Source organism: Carassius auratus, chromosome 31 (genome assembly GCF_003368295.1).
Source record: "Carassius auratus strain Wakin chromosome 31, ASM336829v1, whole genome shotgun sequence".
In the NCBI taxonomy this organism is placed as follows: domain Eukaryota; kingdom Metazoa; phylum Chordata; class Actinopteri; order Cypriniformes; family Cyprinidae; genus Carassius; species Carassius auratus.
Genome location: NC_039273.1, coordinates 2,986,160 through 3,009,411, shown reverse-complemented (window position 1 = coordinate 3,009,411; position 23,252 = coordinate 2,986,160). Strand labels below are relative to the sequence as shown.

The window sequence follows — 23,252 nt, the reverse complement described above, 5'->3', positions numbered from 1 at the left end:
ACTATATCACTTAAACTTCATTCACCCAAAAATGAAAATTTGCTGAAAATGTACACACCATCAGGGCATTCAAGATGTAGAGCCGTTTGTTTCTTCATCGGAAAAGATTTGGAGACATGTAGCATTACGTCCCTGCATGTTTATTTTGTCCAGAAGCAATGATTTGGAGGGAAAAAAAGTCTAAATGGATTTGTTTCAATTCACAAGACGTTAATTGATCAGCTGGAGTGGTATGGATGACTTGTGGATTATTGTGATGTTTTTATCAGCTGTTTGGACACTCATTCTGACGGCACCCATTCACTGCAGAGGATCCACTGGTGAGCAAGTGATGCAATGCTACATTTCTCCATATCTTTTCTGATTAAGAAACAAACTCATCTACATCTTGGATGACCTCAGTGTGAGTAAATTTTCAGTTAATTTTCATTTTTGATAATTTTCATCTTTAATATAACTGTTGGAATTCTAATACAGGGGAGATTATGTCCATTTCAAGTAAAATATAGTTTTGTATTCGTATATGAGGTCCTTGACTAGTGTTTGTATAAATGACCTTGAATATCATGACAAACAAAACCGATGAAGGACACCAGTATTGTACACATTAATACTATAACACACACTAATACTCATCCAGTGAACTGCAAAATATATTCAATACAATTAAATAAATATGTTTTTCACTGTTTAAATCTCAATGTGATCAAGGCATGCCTTGCATTCTGTCTATTGTACTTTAGGAAAACTGAAAATATACTTCATGACAGTTTGAAGGACTATAGAAATCCTTGGCTTTGGCACACTGAAATTATGCGATTTGATAAATTGTACTCTCACTTGACTCGAAAACACGGCAAGTTACCTAAAATAGGTAGTAATGCGACTCACTGATTGTCCAAAGCCCACTGGAGAGTAAACCAACTATCGATCCATCTTTACTAAACTAGCCTGCTTCATTCTACACCCAGAGAGGAATCAAAACCTCTACAATCTCCTCGTTCTATGAGCAAAGTAAAACACAGAATTACATTTGTAAAAATCTGATATATAGGTGACTATTGTAGAATGCATGTACTGTCACTTAAAAGAAATCTAGAAGGATTCAACTATGTGTTACTACAGTACTTGCATTCAGTTTTGTCAAGTATAAGAGCTCTGGATAGGAAAAACAGAGAGTGAGAGATAAATAAAAATGACGACAAGTAAACTTAAGCCTTAACATACAGTACAGACCAAACGTTTGGAAACATTACAATTTTAATGTTTTTGAAAGTAGTTTCTTCTGCTCATCAAGCCTGCATTTATCTAAAAAAAAAAAAAAAAAAAAAAAAAAAAAAAAAATTATTTGATCAAAAGTACAGAAAAAACAGTAATATTTAGTAATGTTTCCAAACTTTTGGTCTGTACTGTAAGTTAAACATACCTGAACCTAATCGAGGTCTTACTAGGCATGCTAGAAACTTGCAGGCAAGTGGGTTGAGGCAAGTTGGAGCTAAAACTCCAGCCCTCCAGGACCGAGTTTGGAGACTGCTGTACTAAACCTTGAATAAATAAATTGCAATAAAAAAAATTGCCCAAATTGACAATATCAGCGCTTTCACAGGTTTTAAAATATAAAACATCAGTGTGAATTTATCAGACGTGTTTTTTCCAGAATAATGCAGTTCTTCCCCATTATCTGCTGGCAGATTATCTGTGTAAAATGGGATGTTACGTTGGGTCCCCCTCACCTTTTCCTTTCCACAGTGGGATAGGGCATCCTCCGTGTCATAACAGGCAGGAAAATATGGATAAAAATCAATCAGATCACTTCCAGTATGTTACATCACTAACCTAACATACACCTCACACTCTCATACAAAAACACACATTCATCAACAAAGTTTGTCTCCTAGTGGCCACCCATAGTACTGCTGCTGCCTGTCGTCCAATCAATGATGATGAAGCTCAAGCTCATTATCATAAACAACATGCCCAGTCCAGCAAAACAGGCAGCCTGAGAAAAAGAGAACAAGATCTTTAGTCATTAATCACATCTTTTTCTTTTTTATAAAACAACTTGGCCAAAAAAAAATTGGATTCAGACTCAATTTGTGAACTGAAGGTTTTTATAAAGAATGTTTTAGAATTATCCCCAAAAATGTACAGTAACAAATTATTTATATTATACATCTATGTATCTAATGTAAATGTCTGGAAACCTTGCATCTGTGCAGCATTAATTATCACTAATATGTTATTAAAGTTTTTGTTGTATTTTGAATTCATTTGTATTTTATATTTTCTCTTTTCAATTTAATTTTATTTAATGTTTTTATTTTTAATCACTTCTGGATAATTATTAATCATACAAACATAACTCACAAAGATTTTGGGGGTGGAGCGCATTGGCTCCTTATCCTTGGGCACAATACGGATGTAGAAGACAGCAGGGAAGATGAAGATAAGACAGGGAGCGGATGTTGCACCTGGAGGAGGAAGAACAGAACAAATGTAGATCAGCTCATCAGCTGAATCCAATTAAACCTGACACTGATGACAATTAAACATGATGACAATTAAGATTCCAGCAACGTGCTTCTTGCTGATGAAAATGAGAATGGAAAAGTTAAATGAGAACCCAGTGTTGAACAAAAACTATTTTATGGTTATCACAGTAAGACTTGTGAGTCAATGTCAAATTATTTCTGAAAGGAAAAATAGTTGTAATTTTTTTTAAAGCTAATTATAAAATTGTCAAAATATCTTTAATAAATATCACAAATTTTAAAACCTGCTTCACTGCTCTTTTTACACATTTTTTATTTAAAGAATTCATCTCAAAAAGATATTTTTTTTTACATCATTGTAAATTCCAAAATAATTTTAGTTTAGTAACTTGAACAACAACAACAACAACAACAACAAAAAGGGTTTCAAAAAAAAGGAAACATCTTCTTTCCAGTAATATGAGTCAAACACAAAAATATTGATTTAACAGCACAACATTATCTGTTCAAACAAGCAAAGGTGACGTATGGAGCTGTTCTCAAGGCCAGAGACCGTGTCAGAGACCCTTACCCACACTGAGAAAGCAAGACAAACAAGTCACGCCAACGTGAGTCTCTGCTTTGGCTTTTCTGACACATTTGAACACAGAACTGTTTCCCTCAGAAAGCACATTTGACCGCTCTGGATTTTGAGCTCTTCGTTCAGTAAGGATTGAAGGACTCACCAATGATGCCAAAGATGCCCAGGATGTTGGGCGCGAAGATGACCAGGATGTTGATGAAGGTCAGGAGAATGACAGCGATGATGACGTGTCGGATCCAGTTGAAGGTTTTATTAGGGAACATCATCTCTTGAATGGCTCTTCGCACCTTTGAGAAAAAGTAGCAGAGAACATTTTATGCCGTTTTTGTGGATTTAAATTACTTTAAGAAACGTTTGAGCTCTTACTGTACAACAAGCTCAATCTGTCCCCTAAAGCATAGGCAGCATCAATCGTTTTAAATCACAATAACTGCATAAACTACACAATGTTGTTGTTTTTGCTGTAATATTCAACCCAAATGATTCATATATTACATCAGTGCTTCTCAACCTTTTGACTCCAAGGTCCCACTACTCTACAAGACAAAAATGAAGAGATAAGATATTGGTTTTCAGACATTTTATATACAGAAACTAGGAGTGGCATTATATTAAAATAATTCAATACTATAATTCCAGAAGTTTAAAAAATATATATATTTACCAGTTTTCCAGCTGCTTGATTAGATTATTCTCTTATTCTATTTCTTTCTGACAAAATATTTTAGAGTCTGTATTATAGAAATTTTCATGACTTTTTAAGATTTTATTAATTTGCGTAACTTTTCCTGGTCTAGAAATTAAACTTTACAAATTCCTCATATATCCAGGTTTTATATAACACTGGTTCTTAAATAAAAGAAAAAATGACGAGGAGGAACAATTCACATTATGAAATATAATGTCAGTGTATCCATATCAACAGTTTAACAAGAATAAAGTGGCAAAAACCTTGGATCATCGCAGTGTTATTTTAGTACCACTGAGATATTATTATAGTTTTTGTTAATATTTTGAATTTAAATTTTACTTTTTAATTTTAATTAAAGTTTTATTGATTTTTTTAATTTGAAGAGTTTTACTTATATTTTATTCACTTGTCAACTTTGAGTTAACCCGAACGAAAATGAAAATTATTTAAATTTTTGGATATTTTATTTTAAATATAAAAAAAATCCATGTAAAAATCAGTGTAACACATGGCAATGCATGTTTTCAAAATGTAGGAACATAAGAAATATAAAGTCTGTCTATATCTCAGATTTTAGGTGCTTTGTCTTATTTTAATATTCATTTTGTCTCAATTTAAGTTATTTTAAACCATTTTGCAGCCATGGATACCATTCCAATCTTGGAAGTCTCCCGAGGCAAAGGCATTGCGGTTTGTACAGTGTTTTGCTTGGTGTATGACTTTTTTTTTTTTGGAATGACACCATGTCATAAAAATGCGTGATAAAAATGCTAAAAGCAGCATAACCTCTATGACATGAGCATATAATATGTTAAACTCACTGGGAACAGAACGATGGGCACAGTCAGTGTGACAGCGGTGAGCACAGCCAAACGCACGCAGAGGATGAGTGTGTCGTAGGGGTCGATCCTGCTGTATGTGTGCAGAAGCTCGGCCTCAACTTTAGCTGTGGCGAAATCAGAGAATTCATCTACTTAGTTTGCAGCTGTAATAATGCATGCTAAGCAATACATTACATGTGCATATTGAAACATTGAAATAATAGTAATAATCTAACTTACAAAAAAGGGAAAATAGTTAAAGCATGCATATTAAGAGAATATAATCAATTAAATCCTATCCCCCCAAAAAATGGAATATGCAAACACACAGGATATGTCCTTGCTTTTAAAAGCATTTATTTTTACAGTCGCTATCAGATCTATGTGTTGCATTGCCAACCAAAGCAGAACTATATTTAATTTGACTCGCAACATAATGCATACATAAAATTGAGTGCAAACTTGAACCAAATGCAGGATCCAGTTTGTTAGTTAAGCAGAGTACTAGCAATGGGCAAATGTAAAAGTGTTAGTTAAACTTACTGTAAAACGTTAGGTATCCAAAGAGAGCAGCAAGGAAGTACATAGTGTACATGATCAGAATGGAAATGTTGGAAATGTGCTGCATCTTCTTCTGAGTTGGGCTGCAGGGAGAAAAACATCCATTTGCATAAGACACAGATTACAGTCGCAGTGCTGCTTTAATGCTGTCAACTTACTTGCGCAGCTCAGTGTAGATGGGCAGGACCTCAGGATGGCAGACGAAAGCGAAGGCCAGGATGGGGATGGTGTATGCGGTCTGTGGGACAGAGTGTCTTTTTGAAAGCATTCAGTAAAATATGTAATTCTGAAAACAAAAATGTGCTATTCTCTGAGTGTAGTACATGTGTGTTGACGGTGAACATCTGTGGGCTGCAGTGGGAGTCGTCCACCATCACATGTCCGTTATGGTAACCGTGGGCGTGGTCCAACGTCACGTTTGAATGAGCCTGTGCCAGCGTGCTATTGGACGAAAACTCCTCGAATGGGCACAGGATCTGGAACTTCTTATAAATGACCTAACAATATGGCAAAAATGATAATAATTAAATAAACAAATAAATTTTACACACACACACACACATACATATATTACATATATATAACATTATGGAATTTCAAACTTGTGATCATTGTGTAGAACTTTAAAAAGCCATGCAATTTGTTTTTAATATTCAAGCCTCTAATGGCTACATTTCTTGTCGGCTAACATGTCCAAAGAGACAAAGACATATAAAATACAGCAGGTTAAAAATAATGATCCCTAACTTTAGGCCAATTACCAAAAACACGAGAAATTCAACCATTAACTTGAGTACGTTCCGTGTGTAATTCCTTAATTGCCGCAAACCAAATGGACATAAAAAAATATATAAAAAAATGTATGTGTCATGACATAAATACGTAAATACAAATATAAAACAAAAGTTAGCCCATTTTTAAAATGTTTGTATATAATAATGGAATTTTGTTGACATTTCAATGTTTTGAAGATGAAAAAGCAATGCATTTATTGTACGTATGTCCCCTAAATGTAGTAATAAAAAGAAATTAATGAATAGCCATTTAGACATATTTTTGTTTATAGTTATGGAATTTCAATCTTGTGATCGGTGTTTTGAATTTGAAAAAAGGCATCCAGTTGTGTTTTTATTTTTTTTCAATATAAGCCCCTTAAATGGCTGTATGTCTTGGTGACTAAATTGTCTAAAGACATAGAAATAAATGATCTTCAACAACAGGTCAAATTGCAAAAACAGAAAAACGTTATTCTTCAGAGAGCCAAATACACACTTATGAAACATTATAGAGCATCATCATATTATCCCGAGAGAGTGTTACCAATTAAAACCAATTAAAAGCCTCAGTCGTCTTCTTTTGAAGTCAGTCTGAGTGAGTGTTTTATGAGTCAGCATTGCTGCATGTAGATATGATATAATATGTACACAGTTTATTGCTTCCTCTGGGGAAAAATGTGCGGGCGAACGGTATGTGAAGCTGAAATATGTATGAGACACAGGGACAGGAATGTGGTGAGTTTTTCTATTAACTGTATTTTTTTTGTATCAAATAAATTATTTATGGATGTCGTTTCTTTAGAATAACTTACACTGATGAATCATGCTCAATAAGACTCAATAAGTGATTTTTGTTTTCATATGAACTTAAAAAAATACCTGATATACAATGATGATGATGGCAAATACTTACTGCACTGAGGAAGAAGACCATGCAGCTGAGTGAAAAACCACTGGTGTAACCAAGGTAACCTGAAAATGTAAATATAGTGAAGCACGTCAATATGGCGTCACGGTCCAATTGTCAATCGACATGCTGTGAATCCCTGATCCGAACTATAAATGCATGAGCGCATGAGCTTAGAGAAGCGCAGTGAGTTATCGCTCATCTCAGGAGCTAATCTGTGCTGACAGAGCTGACCAAACTCAAATACTGACACGGTCAACTTGATTCAATTACTATAAAAACGTCAAAAGAACAAAAACAGAATTGTGTTAAACCGTACTGGTGCTGTCAGATAAACAGGTGTGCTGAATTAGTTTAGCTTATTGATTGATTTGATGACAGAAAACACTTTTAAAGTGCTTGAACCGATGCTCTGTAATATGAACAGTCTATTCATCTGGGTTAAACGTACACGGAAAGCCACTTTCATGATATGAGATGACTGAAGTAGAAATGATCGACTCACCCAGCTGCTTCATTAGAGCCAAAGGCAGGATGACCGAAAGAGACACAAGCACCACCAAGTAGTTTCCATTGAGATACCATTGACTAGAAACAGACAAGTCAACAGATGTCAAATCCGAAGCACTAGTCAAAAATTCAAGCTTTTCAAAATTTATTGGCAACATTGTTCATTTTTACATTTTTTAAAGTGTCATAAGTTCAGATCAGTCATTTTATTTGTTTAATGCAACAAATTACTGTACAACATCAAGCTATGGCACAATACTGTAAATAGTTGGTCACCATTATGGTGATTAATGTTATTAATGTGAATTAATTTTCTCCCAGAAGTATAAAAATGTGTTATATAAAAAATTAAATCATTACTTGCATTCTCCACTATATGTGGCAACAATGTGTAAAAAATTTAATACTTTATGCTTACTAATTTAAAAATATTATATACTGCTGTTCTAATGTAGTATAATTTTTTTGTTTTAAAGAAATTAATACTTTTATTTAGCATGTATGCATTAAATTGATCAAAAGTGACAGTAAAGACATTTGTAATGTTACAAAACATTCTATTTTAAACAGACATCGTTCTGTTGAATATGCATCTTTGTTACTGCATCATATTGATAATAATCAGAAAGGTTTCTTGAGCAGCAAATCACCATATCAGAATGTTAATAATAAATGTTGACAAAGAAAATCAGCATATTAGAATGATTTCTGAAGGATCATGGGACACTGAAGACTGGAGTAATGATGCTGAAAATTCAGCTGCGCATCACAGGAATAAATGACACTTTAAACTATATCAAATTAAAACAAACAGTCATTTTAAAATCATTTTTCAGAATATTACTGTTTTTACTGTATTACAAATAAATGCAGCTTTGGTGAGCATAAGTGGCTTTTTTCAAAAACACGTAAAAAATTTACCAACCCCAAACTTTTGAACGGTAGCATACATTCATATCCAGATAAGGTTATTATATTTGCTTAAATTTTAATAAGAGTAAAGGAAGCATGAACTAAAAGGTCAACAAAATAAACCAGTAAATAGTAAAAAAAATAAACACAACCATATTTATTGATAACTTTCAGTGCCTATTTTAGAGCCAATCTATCTTCCGGTCTCCTTTTCTGTTACTCTGCCTGTGTGTCAAACTAACGTCATCATCACTTGTGTGACTGTGGAAAACACCTACACTCTTCCGGAATCAACCTGTCTAACTCTGATTCCAGCCTGAGTCTGTGATTCTTGTGATTTATGAGACAGCATGTTGTATTTGCTGTGGACGCGACACACACCATCTAACAAATATAGCCCAGAGCTGAATGCAACATGGAGCAGTTCCCACTCCTGAACTCAAGTAACCACACACACACACACACACACACACACAGAGTCACAAGGTGTTACGTAGTGTGTAGGTCCAGGCCTGGATTGAGACTCCTCTATTTTCAGACCCTCTCCGCACCTCCCTGCTTGTATTCAGACACTTATGGGGAGGGTTGGCGTGCCAATGCTAGGCCCTCTTAGACTATCTGTAGATTACTATATGTGGGAATGAAACATCATACATTATATATGCTATCGGGGCATAAACATTCCTCAGCAAAAGACCATGTGCAGATATACTATCTATGATTTTACATGCCGACTTCTGCATAGCAACAGACAGATAGATACACAGATAGACAAATAGATAGATAGATAGATAGATAGATAGATAGATAGATAGATAGATAGATAGATATAGACAGACAGAGAGATAGATAGATAGATAGATAGATAGATAGATAGATATCTTACTTTTTTGAATAAAATGTAAATAAATACAAATCATTTTCAAAAAAATGTATAAAGCTGAAATACAAATTTTACCTAAACTTAAAAAAATTTAAACTGTTAGCCTTGGTAACAAACTGAAATAAGTAAACAAAAAAATAAATAAATAAATGACAAAAGAACATAACATATTAATTAAACTTAAAAGTAAAATGAAAACTGAAATTATATAAATAAAAGCAAATTCAAAATATTAAGAAATAATACATTAGTATATAAATAACAATAACATAAATAAAATGCATGGTGACTGCCTATGCAAAAAAGAAGAAAAAAAAAGAAAGTAAAATCATATCTGATATTTTGGTGTAAAATATTGCCAAACAAAACAATACTAGAATTGTCATCCAGCATTAGGTGTGTACATTAAAGTGTGTGTATTCCCTATGGAATGGGGACTAAATAAGGATAGAAATACCAGTCAAATTTTAACTTTGTGGGGCCGTTTTTCATTTTTGCAGAAAACTGCTAATAAATTACACAGAATGATTTTTTTGAAATTCTAAAAATGCAGAATTATTAATGCGAAGTGTAGGTTTAGAGATAGGGTTAGGGTATATCCCCATAATTATAGGAATACCAATGTGTGTGTGTGTGTGTGTGTGTGTGTGTGTGTGTGTGTGTGCGTATAGAAGCATCACTTAAAGTTGCACCTGGTCCTAAAATTATACAAAATCTCTCAGTCAATGCATACTGTTAAAACTGAAGCACAGGCATCCATCTTTTCACAATTTCTAACATACGCTGACCTATTCAATCCAGTACTGAGAAGTCTCAGGAGCCAAAGCCTGTGTGAGCATCACAGTCATCATATAAATAAAATCACCATGCCCATCTACACTTTCACTCTGTTAATCGGAAACCTTCATACTAATCCAGGTATTTTGAAATACAGCAGACAGAAGATTTTGATGATTAACCTCTAATGACTTCAGGGGCTTTAAAATAAAATTGTGGTTTTGTTGTGCATATAATATAATAACAGTCATAGAAATCTCTTCTAACTGCATTTGTTTGCTTCTTACAAACACACCACGATGAGTCTGTTTTCCACACAGTTTTTAAACCTGATAAAACATGCTAAACTAGGATCTACCCTGAGAACACAAGCAGCTGAATAAAGATATAACCCAGCATATGTTTTCAGACGTAAGCAATGAGTTGTGTCTACTGACGATACGCTTGTTTAAAGCAGCTGTCAAGCGCAGAAACAGGGGTGTGGTGGGAAAGACATAGCATCAGCCAATCAGCTCCCATTCTCTTATTAACTGCCCAATCACAGTTCACAGATCCTACCACACCTCCCCTGGATGCCAGATTGAAATTTTTGAGTGTTTGCCCTGGTGAATGACCCCGATGGTGACATCGTCAGCTGATAATGACAAGTACATGTCTATACCAGTGGCTTCAGAGTCAGCGCATAACAGTCAATTCATTTATATTTAACTGCTAAAGTGGACTGTTGAGGAAAGCTCGGGATTCTCTCATTTCATTTCAGCATTTTACAATGTAAGAGTACTTACCCTGAACTGGTGTCTGCTTTCAAAAAAGCCTGCAGAACCAGTGGGAACTCTGACTTGACGATGTATAAGTAACTGGACATGGCTAAAGCAAAGACAAAAATGAGTTCATTAGAAGAATCTCATTCAAAAGAAAATAACCGTCAGGGTTCTATGCTTCTTGTGCTTGCTGCACTCAGCTGGATATTATTTATAAATAACTATAAATATAACTACATAAAACAATTAAATATATATATGTCCAAATGATGTCAAGAAGAGGCAACAGTAATTATTTTGGGGTAAAACAACATGGAAATGTGTCAAAACATTCATCCAAATATACAGTGTTAATCATTAGCATAAAACAAGTTTCATAATTTTGTCAAAAGTGTATAGATGAAAGCACAGGTAACTGGCAAATCCAGAGAGGAAACTATAGAAATGAATGAGAAGAGAAAAGGCAGGAGACAAAGACCTGTCACATCTATAAAATATATCTATCTATATCTTGGAAAAAGTCAGGTTAGGCTAATATTAATTTACCTCCAATGTTTTGAAGGGTGATTGCTATTCCGGCCGCCATCTTCCCTGTGATTCCAAAGGCCCTGAACCCCAGCTGTTCATAAGATCTGATTCCTGGAAACCAATGTCAGTAAAACATGAAGAGAGAGACAAATCTCACCACCGGAGCCAAGTTTCCACATAACACTGCATCTCATGTTATGATTATCTTTGACTGCGTCACTGGAGTTTAACATGGAAACTCAGTCAGAAGCTGAAATGTGTTTTCAGATCACAACAATACACTAACAACACCCTCAACTGCACTGCAAGAAATGTCACTAAAACACTTGAAAACAGCATCAGAAATCAAGAGCTCTTTATTATAACATTTATTATTAGTGTGAAGCTAAATATTACAGTTATGTGTTTAGCATTAAGAATGGTGAATAAAATTACTGAAAAAAATATTTTGGTATACAAAACATTATAAATATATTATATATATATATATATGTATATGTATATGTAAGAGCCAAGTTTCTTTGAGTTAACTTTCATGCATCTGTCCACCTGATGAGGACATGACCATACAACACACTGATGGAGCAAATGTGTCTCATCTTACCCACAACACCAGAGGACTTCAGCAGGAGGTGAATAGAATAGCAGGAGAGACCAGCTACAGCCGTGAGGAGAAACCTGAAGACAAAATACAAGCGTCACAATCACTCCACATCTGTACAACACCATCTACACCTGCTAGACCCTAATATGGAAGTTCCTCTGGTGGAGGTTAAAGGAGAAGTTCACTTTCCGAATGAAAAAATGTTGGGATCTGAACAGTTGATGAGCACCATTGACTTCTATAGTAGAAGTATACTATGGAATATATACTATGGAAGTCAGTGGTGCTCATCAACTGTTCAGATCTCAACATTTTCAAAATATCTTCTTTTGTGTTCAACAAACACATGCAGGTTTGGAACAAGTGGGTGGTGAGTAAATGAAAGTGAACTACTCCTTTAATTTACTACTTTCTACGTTTAACTGACCTTTAATCTAAAATGACCTGCAGTATTAGGTGTCCAGTACACATAGTTAAGATTATAAACTATCAAAACCCCCCAAATATAATCTAAACTCTATTGCTGGAGTTCCAAGTGTGTCTTAGATAATAAAAGGTCTACAGTACTTTATACTTCAGATGTATGACTGTTGTAGAGTAAGATTTACTTCTGAATGAATCTTGGGAAAGTGCCGGTGTTTGTGTTTGTGCTGATAATATATTCAGTGAAACCCTGCGATCAAACACACAATTTTACCATTTCATCCCACTCTTTTCTCTTAGCTTATGTAATGGAAATTTTGAGAAAGGCAAATCTGATAAAAGCTTTATCAACACAATGGTGGAAAGTGATTAGTGTGCTTTCAGAAAGATGCTTCACCCCAGGAGGCAAACTCCTTCAATTTAATGCATTGAAATCTATTTAGATGACAAGTACCTGATAAATGGGCAGTAAATAGAAAGAGGTGTGAAATAAGCTCTGGAACGACTCTATTCAAATGTTCCCATGGACTATTGCCTTCAACAGCTGCCTATCAATTGAGTATGCAAGAGGAAGTGTTCTCAATAGCTGTGCTCTGTTTTACACACATCTTCAGAAGAATAATGTGAATATGCATTGTCCATTTCTGTTCATGCATTTATCTGACCATTAACGAAAATGTTTATTTATCAGTATGTAGCTATATATATATATATCACTATGTATACATAAAGATTGACTAGAATGCTAAGTTTAATTATTATAGAGATTGTCTATCTAATAACTTAAAAAACGTACTTGCTTTAGATGGTATATCTATGTTTAGTGCTAGATAAATATTAATATTTCATGTGTTAATATTGTAGTGGGGTGTGTGTTGTTGTTGTTTTCTGAATGATGTGATTGTTGTTGTCCTCATTACATTAGTCCTCTTATTAAAAAAGCTCATGCATAAAGACATTCAGAATATTTTCAGTTTAGGAAATTCCACCGTTTTTAATAATATTCAGAATTACCCATCATCTGATAATAATGTTCAATTACAAAAATCACATAATTCTCATTAAAAATAAAGATTTTGAATAAAAAAAACTCAATCAAAAAGTTTTAGCAGTGTTATTTAGAATCTCTTTTACTTTTATTTTATATTTTCAATATTTCATTTGTATATTATTTTTATTTTATTTCAGTATTTTCCATAATTTATTAAAATCGGTTTATTTTATTTAAAGTAATATTTTTTTCAATGGTTCTAATTTTAATTTCCGTTGTTTTTTTTTGTTTTGTTTTTTTAATTAATAATTTGACCATGGTTTTTAGGGGAAAATAATGCTTTTTTTTTTTTGCAATACGATATCTTTTTTTTTCTTTTATTGAATATGACCAGAACATGTTCTTGCCAGGTTTTTTGAGATTCACAATTTTTTTCCAGGTTTTTCCAGGTCACATGTAATTATTATAGACTGAATGCTTCATATGAAGGTAAACATTTTAAAAAGTGTTTATTTTATTAAACACCTTTTTTAATGAATGTGATTAAAAATGTGGATAATTATGGTGTCCCAGTATGGAATTTGTGCTCTGCATTTAACCCATCACACAGCACACACAGCAGTGAACACACACACACACACACACACACACCATGAAGACACACCCGGAGCAGTCGGCAGTGATTTTTGCTGTGGCGTGGGTTCGGTGCCTTGCTAAAGTTCACCTCTGTCGTGGTAAAGAAGGTGAAAGAGAGCACTGGTTATTACTCCCCTCAACATCAATCCCTGCTGCTACTGAGACTCCAAACCTGTGACCTTTGGGTTACAAGTAACCATTAAGCCACAACTGCCCCAAAAAGGATAGGTCTGTCAGTAGTGGGAAAGTCTAACCACAATGTAAGTCAACTCCTCCTAATGACCACAGAAAACGTATTTTTACACTTATATAAGGCTTGTCTTTTGTGTTGAGTAAAAGTAAAACCACTGGACTTGATCAAACTGCCTCCTGAGAGGGATGCGTGCAGTACACACCAAACTGAGGTTAATGATTTTCTTGTTATTTACCCGGAAATAAGACTATGTTTGGAGGACACAGTCTTGGCCTGTTGGGTAATTTGATGAGTAGTATTCAGTTCGCTGTAACCTGACGGGAGCTGCAGCCGCCTCAGACGGCTCTCGCTCTCCTCCCCCAGTCAGACCGAGAGGAAACCAAATATGAATATGCTATATTTGGACGGGGGAGGGGGTCCTGAAAAGAAGGACGTGTGTGGAGAACGGAGGAGGCGTGGCCAGCTCAGGTCATGGCCTTTCTAGGGCCGTGGACAGATGAGGAGGTGGAGCTAACTAATGGAAAATTTTAGGAAGGAGGAAAATAAAGAGTAAACGGCAGGTCACACAAACACATTTTAATATTAGATAATCAATATAATTTTGTATGTTTCTGCATGTGTATATAATAATAATAATAATAATAATAACAATAATATACATGTGTGTGTGTGTGTGTGTGTGTGTGTGTGTGTGCGTGTGTGTGTGTATATGTGTGTATGTGTTTGTGTATAAATGTAATTATTATAACTCTAAATTTACAAATAAATTACAATGCATTACTTATATATATATATATATATATATAATTATAATTTATTAATTATATATATTAAAAAGTAAGTAAAAAAATTATATAGTTTTGTATTTATATATATATATATATATATATATATATATATATATATATATATATATATATATATATATAATTTTTTTATATTAATATAAAGTATCAATTTAAATACATTTACAAAAATATAAATTAATCTATAAAAGTTCAAACACATAAAGCAAAAGGAGGTATAGTTCAAGATAATACATTTAAAATAATATTTTTTGTATTGTATATATAAATATATATTATTCTAAATATATATTTTAACTATTTAAATATTTGTATTTAAATGGATATATTAAATGGATATTGTTTTGTGCATGCGTGTTTGTGTGTGTGTGTATACATATATATTTAATGTAAATGTATACAAATTAAAAAAAAATTTTTTTTATTATATATATACACACAAATGTATTTATTATTGCAAAATAAATATAACAAATATCAGCTAACTGTACATTATCCCTTTCTTTAAAACATTTTAAAAACCAGCCTGATAAAACATAATAATCTTAATCTAACGGACTAAGTTTGTCATCATTTTTATCTTGCAGTACCTTAAAAAAAAACACGGGCCTGATGTTTTTAGAAAAAGCCAAATGGTGGTTGACGTGTCATTTTACAGAATGCAGGGGGCAGATCTTTTCCATAGAAAACCATTTCTGGTATACACAACCAACATTAACAGCCTCCAAAAGGGAAAATTCAAGTAATCAAGAGCATGTCTGGAAAAATAACACATGTAAAAATCAATGCTTTAATTACCACGGTAATTAGACAGCCAGTGGTCTGCCAAATGCTTGACATTGAGATGAAGTGAAAACGCTGATTCATTGAGGGCATTTGCATGACTATGAGATGATTCAGCGATGCATCGCATCAGCACATACAACAATCAATTATTTTTCCAGCCAATCTGTCATTAAAAGGAAAATGAAGGGATTTCACTTACAGGAAAAGCAGTATGCCAGTATTGGCCATAGCGTAGGCCAATCCCAAAATCCCACTGCCCATAATGGCATTGCCCAAATTGAAGACTGACATGCCAAAAGAGGTCTTCCCCTCAAACTAAGAGAGGAAATGAAATTGATGAGCAACTAAAACAGAGACAACAGCTGCTACAACAGCTAACCGAGAACATTAACACAGTCAAATCTCTCAGTCTGAAAAATCATTCCGTTTCTGACTGTGATAGGCTTTCAGCTGAAAGTTCACGGCAAATGTTGCACATACTTACATCAGTGAAACGTGGCTTCTTGCCCTCACTGTTGGGCAGGAACTCAATGTTCTCAGCAAGTGTGCTGTCAGGATCATCAAACCTGTTGGAAGGACGACAATTGACATTTAATCTACAATGATCTTGCAAGGTGCATCAGTTCATTTTCCCTAACTGCAGCTAACAGTCATTTGTTTCTTGTTAGTGACATACCTGCCATGATGGATACCATTTCTGAGGGATGATGATAGAGAGTGTGAGAAGGTCCATCATCGGGCAAGAGTGGAGAAAGGGTAAACATGCACTTAGACAAGTCAGCACACCATGCAAGGAAATAAAAGTGATTTGAGGAGTATTTTTGCATCTATAGTCCTCAGTACAGAAGCACAATGACACAATAAAACTGATGGGTTTGAAAATGGGTTTGTAATGTTCTGATGGGCTGGTGGAAGGCAGGGAAAATGCAATGCTAAAAATCATGAAAAACCAGTTGAGAACCATTGGTACGCCACGCAAAAGCAAAACGTCCCGTTATGTAGACACACATGCAAGGAACTTATCTAAAAGTGAATGACAATGAAGTTTTTACAGATAAAACTGAATAACTGAAGTGATGCATAAGTGCTTACTGTTCTTCCTCCATCATAGTCTTCATCGGCATGCACATCTCCTCTCCCAGGTCTTGACCTTTCCCATTGGGCAGAATACACATTTCTGATCTAGAAGGTTCCATTGTGGAAGTATTTGATATCCCAAGTGTGAACTGTCTGATACCAAGTTGCTGAAAAAGATAAAGATTTTAAAATATAAAAAAATGCAACTATGTCAATATTCACTACATGCATTAAAAACACCTCAAAATCTGTTTCTTACGTCTAGCTTACGTCATTTGAAACCAGTGTTATATTAGAAACATGGAAATACTATTCGTTTTTATCAATATTTTGAACTAGTTTTCAATTTTGGATTTTGTAGTTCAAGTTTTAGTATGTAATTTATATTAGTATTTTTTTTATATGCCTGTATATATATATTTTTTTAGTTTTAGTTATTTTAGTGCATGAAATTAAACTAAATTAAATGTTGGTTTGGAAACTAGCTTAAATAAAATAATAACAATATTTTTGTTAACTGAAATAAAGCAGAAACAAAATAAAAATAAAAAAATAGATGAAAAACCTACAAATTACAAATGTTGCCCTGGCAACTAACTGAAAAAAGTATGTAAATTATTAAAACTGAAATAATAATAAGATAAATAGAAATCTTAAAATACGAGAACTAATAAAAATGACACTCACAACAAAATTCCAAAACCTAAACAAAGATTAAAAGGAAACCGGAAAAAAAGGTAATATTAAAAGGGTCATATGATGCGATTTCAAGGTGTTCGTGAATAGATAAGATCCCTAGTTGCAAAGTCTCAAACCCAAAGAGATATTATATTTAAACGTAATGTGATGTAATGTGTTTATGCTGTTTAAGGTTAAAAAAAAAAAAAATCATTTTCCATATAATGAACATCATTGTTTCTCCTCTATGCCCCGCCTTCTGAAACGCGTCAATTTTTACAAGGCTCATCGGTCTGAAAAGTGAGGTGTGCTCTGATTGGCCAACTATCCAGTGCGTTGTGATTGGCCGAATGCCTCAAGCATGTGATGGAAATGTTACGCCCCTTAACATAATATGCCGTCTCCTAGGCCAGCAGTTTGAGACACAGTTCAGCTCCTCTACTCGTGCACATCCCATCATCGGTTCTCTTTTAGCAGTTCAGTCGATTTACTGTTAGGAGTAACGGAATAAATCAGGATATTGGTTTATCTCGCATCACAGGGAGTGTAAGGCAAGTTTATAAACCAAATAACTTCAGTAATTTGTGGCCTAGTGCATATTGGAGACCTGAACCATTTCAAACGATTCAGTTCAATTTGGTGAACTGATTCAAGCGGTTCACTAAGATTTTGTTCAATAGAAAGATACGTTTGCGATCCTGACATCACTAGACAAGACAAAACTGATAAAACCCATTACAAACGAGGCATTTGTTGCATCCAGTTAAGGTGGAACTCGTGTTTGAATCATCAGTGGCAAATTATTGAAATATTAATAATGTACCAACAGGCTGCGAGTCAGAAGCGCCAGACTGTCCTTGCAACTTTTAAACTGCCCCACTTTTTAGAAACAGCCTTTGTGCCACAGATGCATTGTAGGCTACTGGTTCAGGAAACAGTCCTCATCCTATTTGGGTTGGACTGTTCTGGAACAGTGTTGAAATACACCTTAACCACTGATTTCTAGTCATGTCCTCTTTTGGAAGGCCAAACAAGTAGTTACGCCTTCACAACGAAACACACATTGACTCCACAACAAGGCAGCGGCGGCAACAGCGAGAATAAAAGTTATGCCTTCTTTCGTTGGATGAACATTTGGGCAGCGTTATGCAAATCTTCCCACATGGTGATGTAGACATGTGGGAGCGTGTTAGAATGAGCCATTTTAGGGGGGCGTGGCTTAACTTTAATAAAGAATATCTCTTTGGATTTTATACTTTAGTCTTTGCAACTTTACAGATCTTCTTTATGCACTAAGAGCTTGTAACACTCCAAAGAGAAAATAAAAATTTAGATTGCATTATATGACCCCTTTAAGACTCAACCATGTCCTCCTAAAATGCCTCGTTTAAAAACGCCCCCACATTTCTACGTCATTGTGTGGGAAGATTTGCATAACGTCACCCAAATGTACACACAAAGAAATAAGTCATGACTTTTATTCTCGCTGTATTGTTGCTGCTGACCCATGTTGTGGAGATGCTGTGTGTTTCGTTGTGAAACCGAAGCTACTTTGTTTGGTCTTCCAAAAGAGGACATGACTAGAGATCAGTGGTTAAACTGTATTTACAAAATTGTTTCAGAACAGTTCAACCCAAATATACCTGTGTCTGTGTGTGCAATGCATTTTTCTCGAGGACTGTTCCTGAATCTAAAGGAGTAGCCTACAATGCCACCTCGCTTTTCAGACCAATGAGCTTTGTAAAAATCGACGTCTCAGAAAGTCGGGGCATAGAGGAGAAACAATAATATATGTGTTTTCTTGAACCTTAAACCACATAAACACATTGCATTACACCAAATACACCAAATAAAGTTATTTTTTAGCAACGTCATATGACCCCTTTAAAAAAAAAAAGATATAAAAGTATTACAGGTAATATTTAAAAAAATATAATACTATAAGAGTTAATAGGCAGTTGGCTCATCTAAAGAATTGTCAACTAAAAATTCAACAGGATAATTCAGCGATTTAGTGACTGGCCTTATATCAGTATCACCCGAGTCCTAATTTACATTTATGCAAGAGTCTCTACACACTCCCTGCAAAGATAAAGGCTCATTAACATTAACAACTTCACCGTTTATTTTATGATTGTGGATTTTAGTCCAATGAACTCTGGAAGCTGCAGGAGAATGTGTAAAACAGTAGGGCCATTGAGACACCCAGCTGTCATGATATATTTAACACAGACCTCTCACAACCACAACCAGAAGCTCTCGTGAAGAACTGCACAAGTGTGTTCGTTTACAGCCAGGAAAGTCTTGAGTCTAGTCCATTTCCTAATGAGACTGATGCAGACTTGAGATTAAATTCCAACACTATTAAAATTTAAAACCAGCAACATAATGAGTCAGAGTGGCATGGAAACTTTTAAAATATTCTGTACTTCATTAGAAATCATACAATGGTGATGATTTATGTGATCTTAAACATCAAAGTTGTTAATACTGTTTAAGATTTCAAATAAATGCCATTCTTTTGAACTTTATATTCATCAAAGAATCCTGAAAAAAGATGTATGCCTTTACATAAATACGAAGCAGAGCAACTGTTTTCAACATTAAGAATAATCAGAAATGTTTCTTGAGCAGCAAATCAGCACATTAGAATGATTTGTGAAGGATCGGAGTCAAAATTCAGCTTTAATCACAGAAATAAATTATATTTTAAAATGTATTCAAATAGAAAACAATTATTTAAAATTGTAATATTATTTCTCAGTTAAATTTTTTTTACTGTATTTTTCATAAAAAAAATACAGCTTTGGTAAGCATAAGAGACTCTTCAAAAACATAAAAAAGATCTGACAAATTTCTTGTTTAAGTTTATTATCATTTTAGAATCAAAACAGAAAAAAAAACGTTAAAGTCAATTAAAAAAACATATAAAAGTGGAACAATGTACCGTCAGACAGGCTCTAACCCAAAAGAAACCCTTCCAAATAAACACCCGAAAACTTTTGATCAGGCATTACAAACAGCAGCACCTCTTTGGGGTCCAGAGCGGGTTGCGTTTGAATTCTGGCAAGAGCTTGAATTTCACATGACGATGGTATGTGAGGCATGGAGTCCCGAGCCTGCCTGCGATACGTGATTTTGGCAGCCCTAATGCTGCTTAATGTCTAGTTGACCATTAAAGAAAACCAGTTGTGGCCAAGGTCATTAAAGATGTCTATTTGAGCGGATAAATTTAGTAACTCAGTGAAGCACTTTGGGATGCAGGGAATACAGGTCAGCTAGTCTTTTTGCAAACATAGGAAGGACAATAGATGGTCACAAAAAAAATGTAGCATGTAAGAGAGCATTATAATAATAATCAACAACATGTGGTTACAAAGTGGCCACAGGGCAATCATAGGGTAAATGTACCACAGCTAACTACTTTTGAGATGAGCGAAATACAATAACTCAGTAATAAGAAGACCTGTCATGCTCTCTCCTCATTTTCATCATCCCTTGCAGCTGTTTCACACAATGCACTGTCCTTGATGACCATTCAACAATGTGCTGCCTTATTGACATTCACAATGATACAGACGTCACACTGACCAACACCTCAAACTAAAGCCATGACACAAAACCAGATGAACCCCAGCTTCTAAAGGACACATTTTACAAATATGCCATGCACAATATTCACAGATGACTTTTAAGAAGTCTCTTTGAATCTATTTTATTAGGGTGCAGAGATGGAATAAATTATATACTGACTTAATTATTTGTTCCTCCAGTCAGAGGCCGTTTCCCACACCACCAAAACTAGACAGACAGACAGATAGATATACCATGCAAGTGTGTTTTTTTTTTTCTTACTAAATCTTGTTTCATTTAGAGAAAAGAAAGTCACAGTATGAAATTAAAATGTCTTACAAATGCAACTGACTATGGTTGTGATATATGGTGAGAACTATACCACAAGTATGGTATGGTGATAAAAATAAACACCAAAAGATATTCACATGACTGGTCTTGTGACTCAAAAACACATGGTAAAGTCAAGCTCAGGCTTACAGAGAGTAACATCAATCTAAACGAACTCCAAGACCTCCCTCAAATCAGACATGACTGCCGTCCTACAAAATCATATGTTCATCTCTGGCCTTGGACGTGCGGTCAGTGACCTCTTCTCTGTCAGCACCAGCCCAGAAGGTCTGACCTCACTGGACGCAAATGTTTACATCCAGGAAAAAGTTTGAGGAAGGGATAGAATTGGTCAAGCACTTTGAGCTGATGTCACGCATTTGTCTCTAGAAAATTCTGGGATGTACTCACAGTCATCGATTGTAAAGGTTTCCCAATGAAGTTCACTGGAAAACAGACCTTTGCCTCATCGAACAGTCACACCTCTCTGGATACTGGCTATGAAAACTATTGATTGATTGGAACTGTCCATTCACATTCAAAGTGCGTCATACTGCATTGCCCCATCCATTCAAACATGACAAAATCAAAATCTGACATTTGTGCCAGAGTTTTAGTCTGCTTGTGTAACTAATGTTGGGACACATCCAAAATCACAATTACTTTTAGTTTTATAGTGTACCTTCTGCTGATTTCCCACTTTCTCCGTGACCTCTGACATCTCGTTTACTTGTCTGCTGACCATAAGGTCCAGAGAACTCAGAGCTGAAATGCTAACAGGCCATCTGCCATGCCAATATTCAATGCATTGCCACAAATAATTCATTCATATTATACATATATATATATATATATATATATATATATATATGCCCCTGAGGTCAACAGTATGCACCTTAATGTGCCACAATGAAGACAGAAATACATCAAACTACTTTAATTATTTATATTTATATATATATATGTATAATAGTTTGTTTCTATTATTATTATTATTATTTATATAATTAATCAATATTATTGCCAGTCCACTAACAGTTGTTTTTTTTGCATTTTAATTGGTTTCTTCTGAGTAACATATCTGGACAATAAAATGCGCGAGACGTCACTGACTCATATACAAAGTAAATAGAAGAAGGTATAAATACATTTTACCATAAAATACGGTCCAACTCTCTAAGACCATGTCAAAGGGAGTCAAAAACTTTTTTTTTTTTTGCATCCACTAAAAGGGTATAGAGTCCATTTCCCCATCAAATATATTGAACTCAAGTACATTCTTTCAAATTTTCGTTTTCTGATTTTTAGAATTATGTATCTCTTAAAGTACTTAAAAAACTAATAGATCACATTTTACCAATAAATATTTATTTCTTACCGGTCAGTGAGCTCCTAGATTCAGAGTTCTTCACAGGTTATAATGAGAAATGATGTTCTTAAGTTTTTAAAGCTTTAAGTTTCCAGTGTTTCGGCTGCTTTATGTCCCTGTAGTTCTTCTCCTCGTGTGGTTTGATCACAATAGAAACAAAGCGCGCCTCTCAATGCTTTGAGAAATGAATTGGAGAAAGCTGTATGGATGAGTAGTGGGGGTTGTTTAAGCCCCGCCTTATGTGGGGTTCATCCAATAACAGCCGACGAGACCCTCCAGTAGCCCCGCCCACTTCTTCCAATAGGTCCATGGAGACTAAATATATTGATATGCTGTTGAAGAAAAACAATTATAAAGGAAAACTGGTGGGTACACTCAAATAGAAAAATTATCCTTTTTCTTTTTTTTTTTTTTTGTTAAAAAATGTTTTTTTCAAAGGTTTACTCCACCTGTCTAAGAGCAAATATATTAAAGTTGATCTTATTATAGCCATATTAGATTCTTAGAGGACTCTCATTTAAATAAAATAAAAAATTCTAAAACAAAATTGCTTCTTAAATAAAATTTTCCTAAAATGACAAAAA

The 23,252-nt window shown here is 34.5% G+C and overlaps 1 protein-coding gene across 2 annotated transcripts; it reads right to left on the bottom strand.

Annotated features, from left to right (window-relative positions):
* Positions 1-1,350: 1,350 nt before the first annotated feature.
* On the bottom strand, positions 1,351-22,856 carry LOC113050216 (sodium-coupled neutral amino acid transporter 3-like). Of its 2 annotated transcripts, XM_026212987.1 has the most exons (17): positions 22,678-22,856; positions 16,734-16,885; positions 16,318-16,338; positions 16,126-16,207; positions 15,841-15,956; positions 11,807-11,880; positions 11,221-11,313; positions 10,699-10,780; positions 7,337-7,419; positions 6,838-6,896; positions 5,472-5,645; positions 5,307-5,386; positions 5,131-5,231; positions 4,588-4,712; positions 3,218-3,362; positions 2,368-2,471; positions 1,351-1,999 (listed from the first exon to the last, which is right to left on the bottom strand). In XM_026212987.1, exons 2-17 carry the CDS (start codon positions 16,835-16,837, stop codon positions 1,895-1,897), a joined length of 1,548 nt encoding a protein of 515 aa, XP_026068772.1. In that variant the 5' UTR covers positions 16,838-16,885; positions 22,678-22,856; the 3' UTR covers positions 1,351-1,894. The 2 variants fall into 2 exon arrangements, with proteins under 2 accessions (XP_026068772.1, XP_026068773.1); XM_026212988.1 differs by lacking the exon at positions 16,318-16,338.
* Positions 22,857-23,252: the final 396 nt, after the last annotated feature.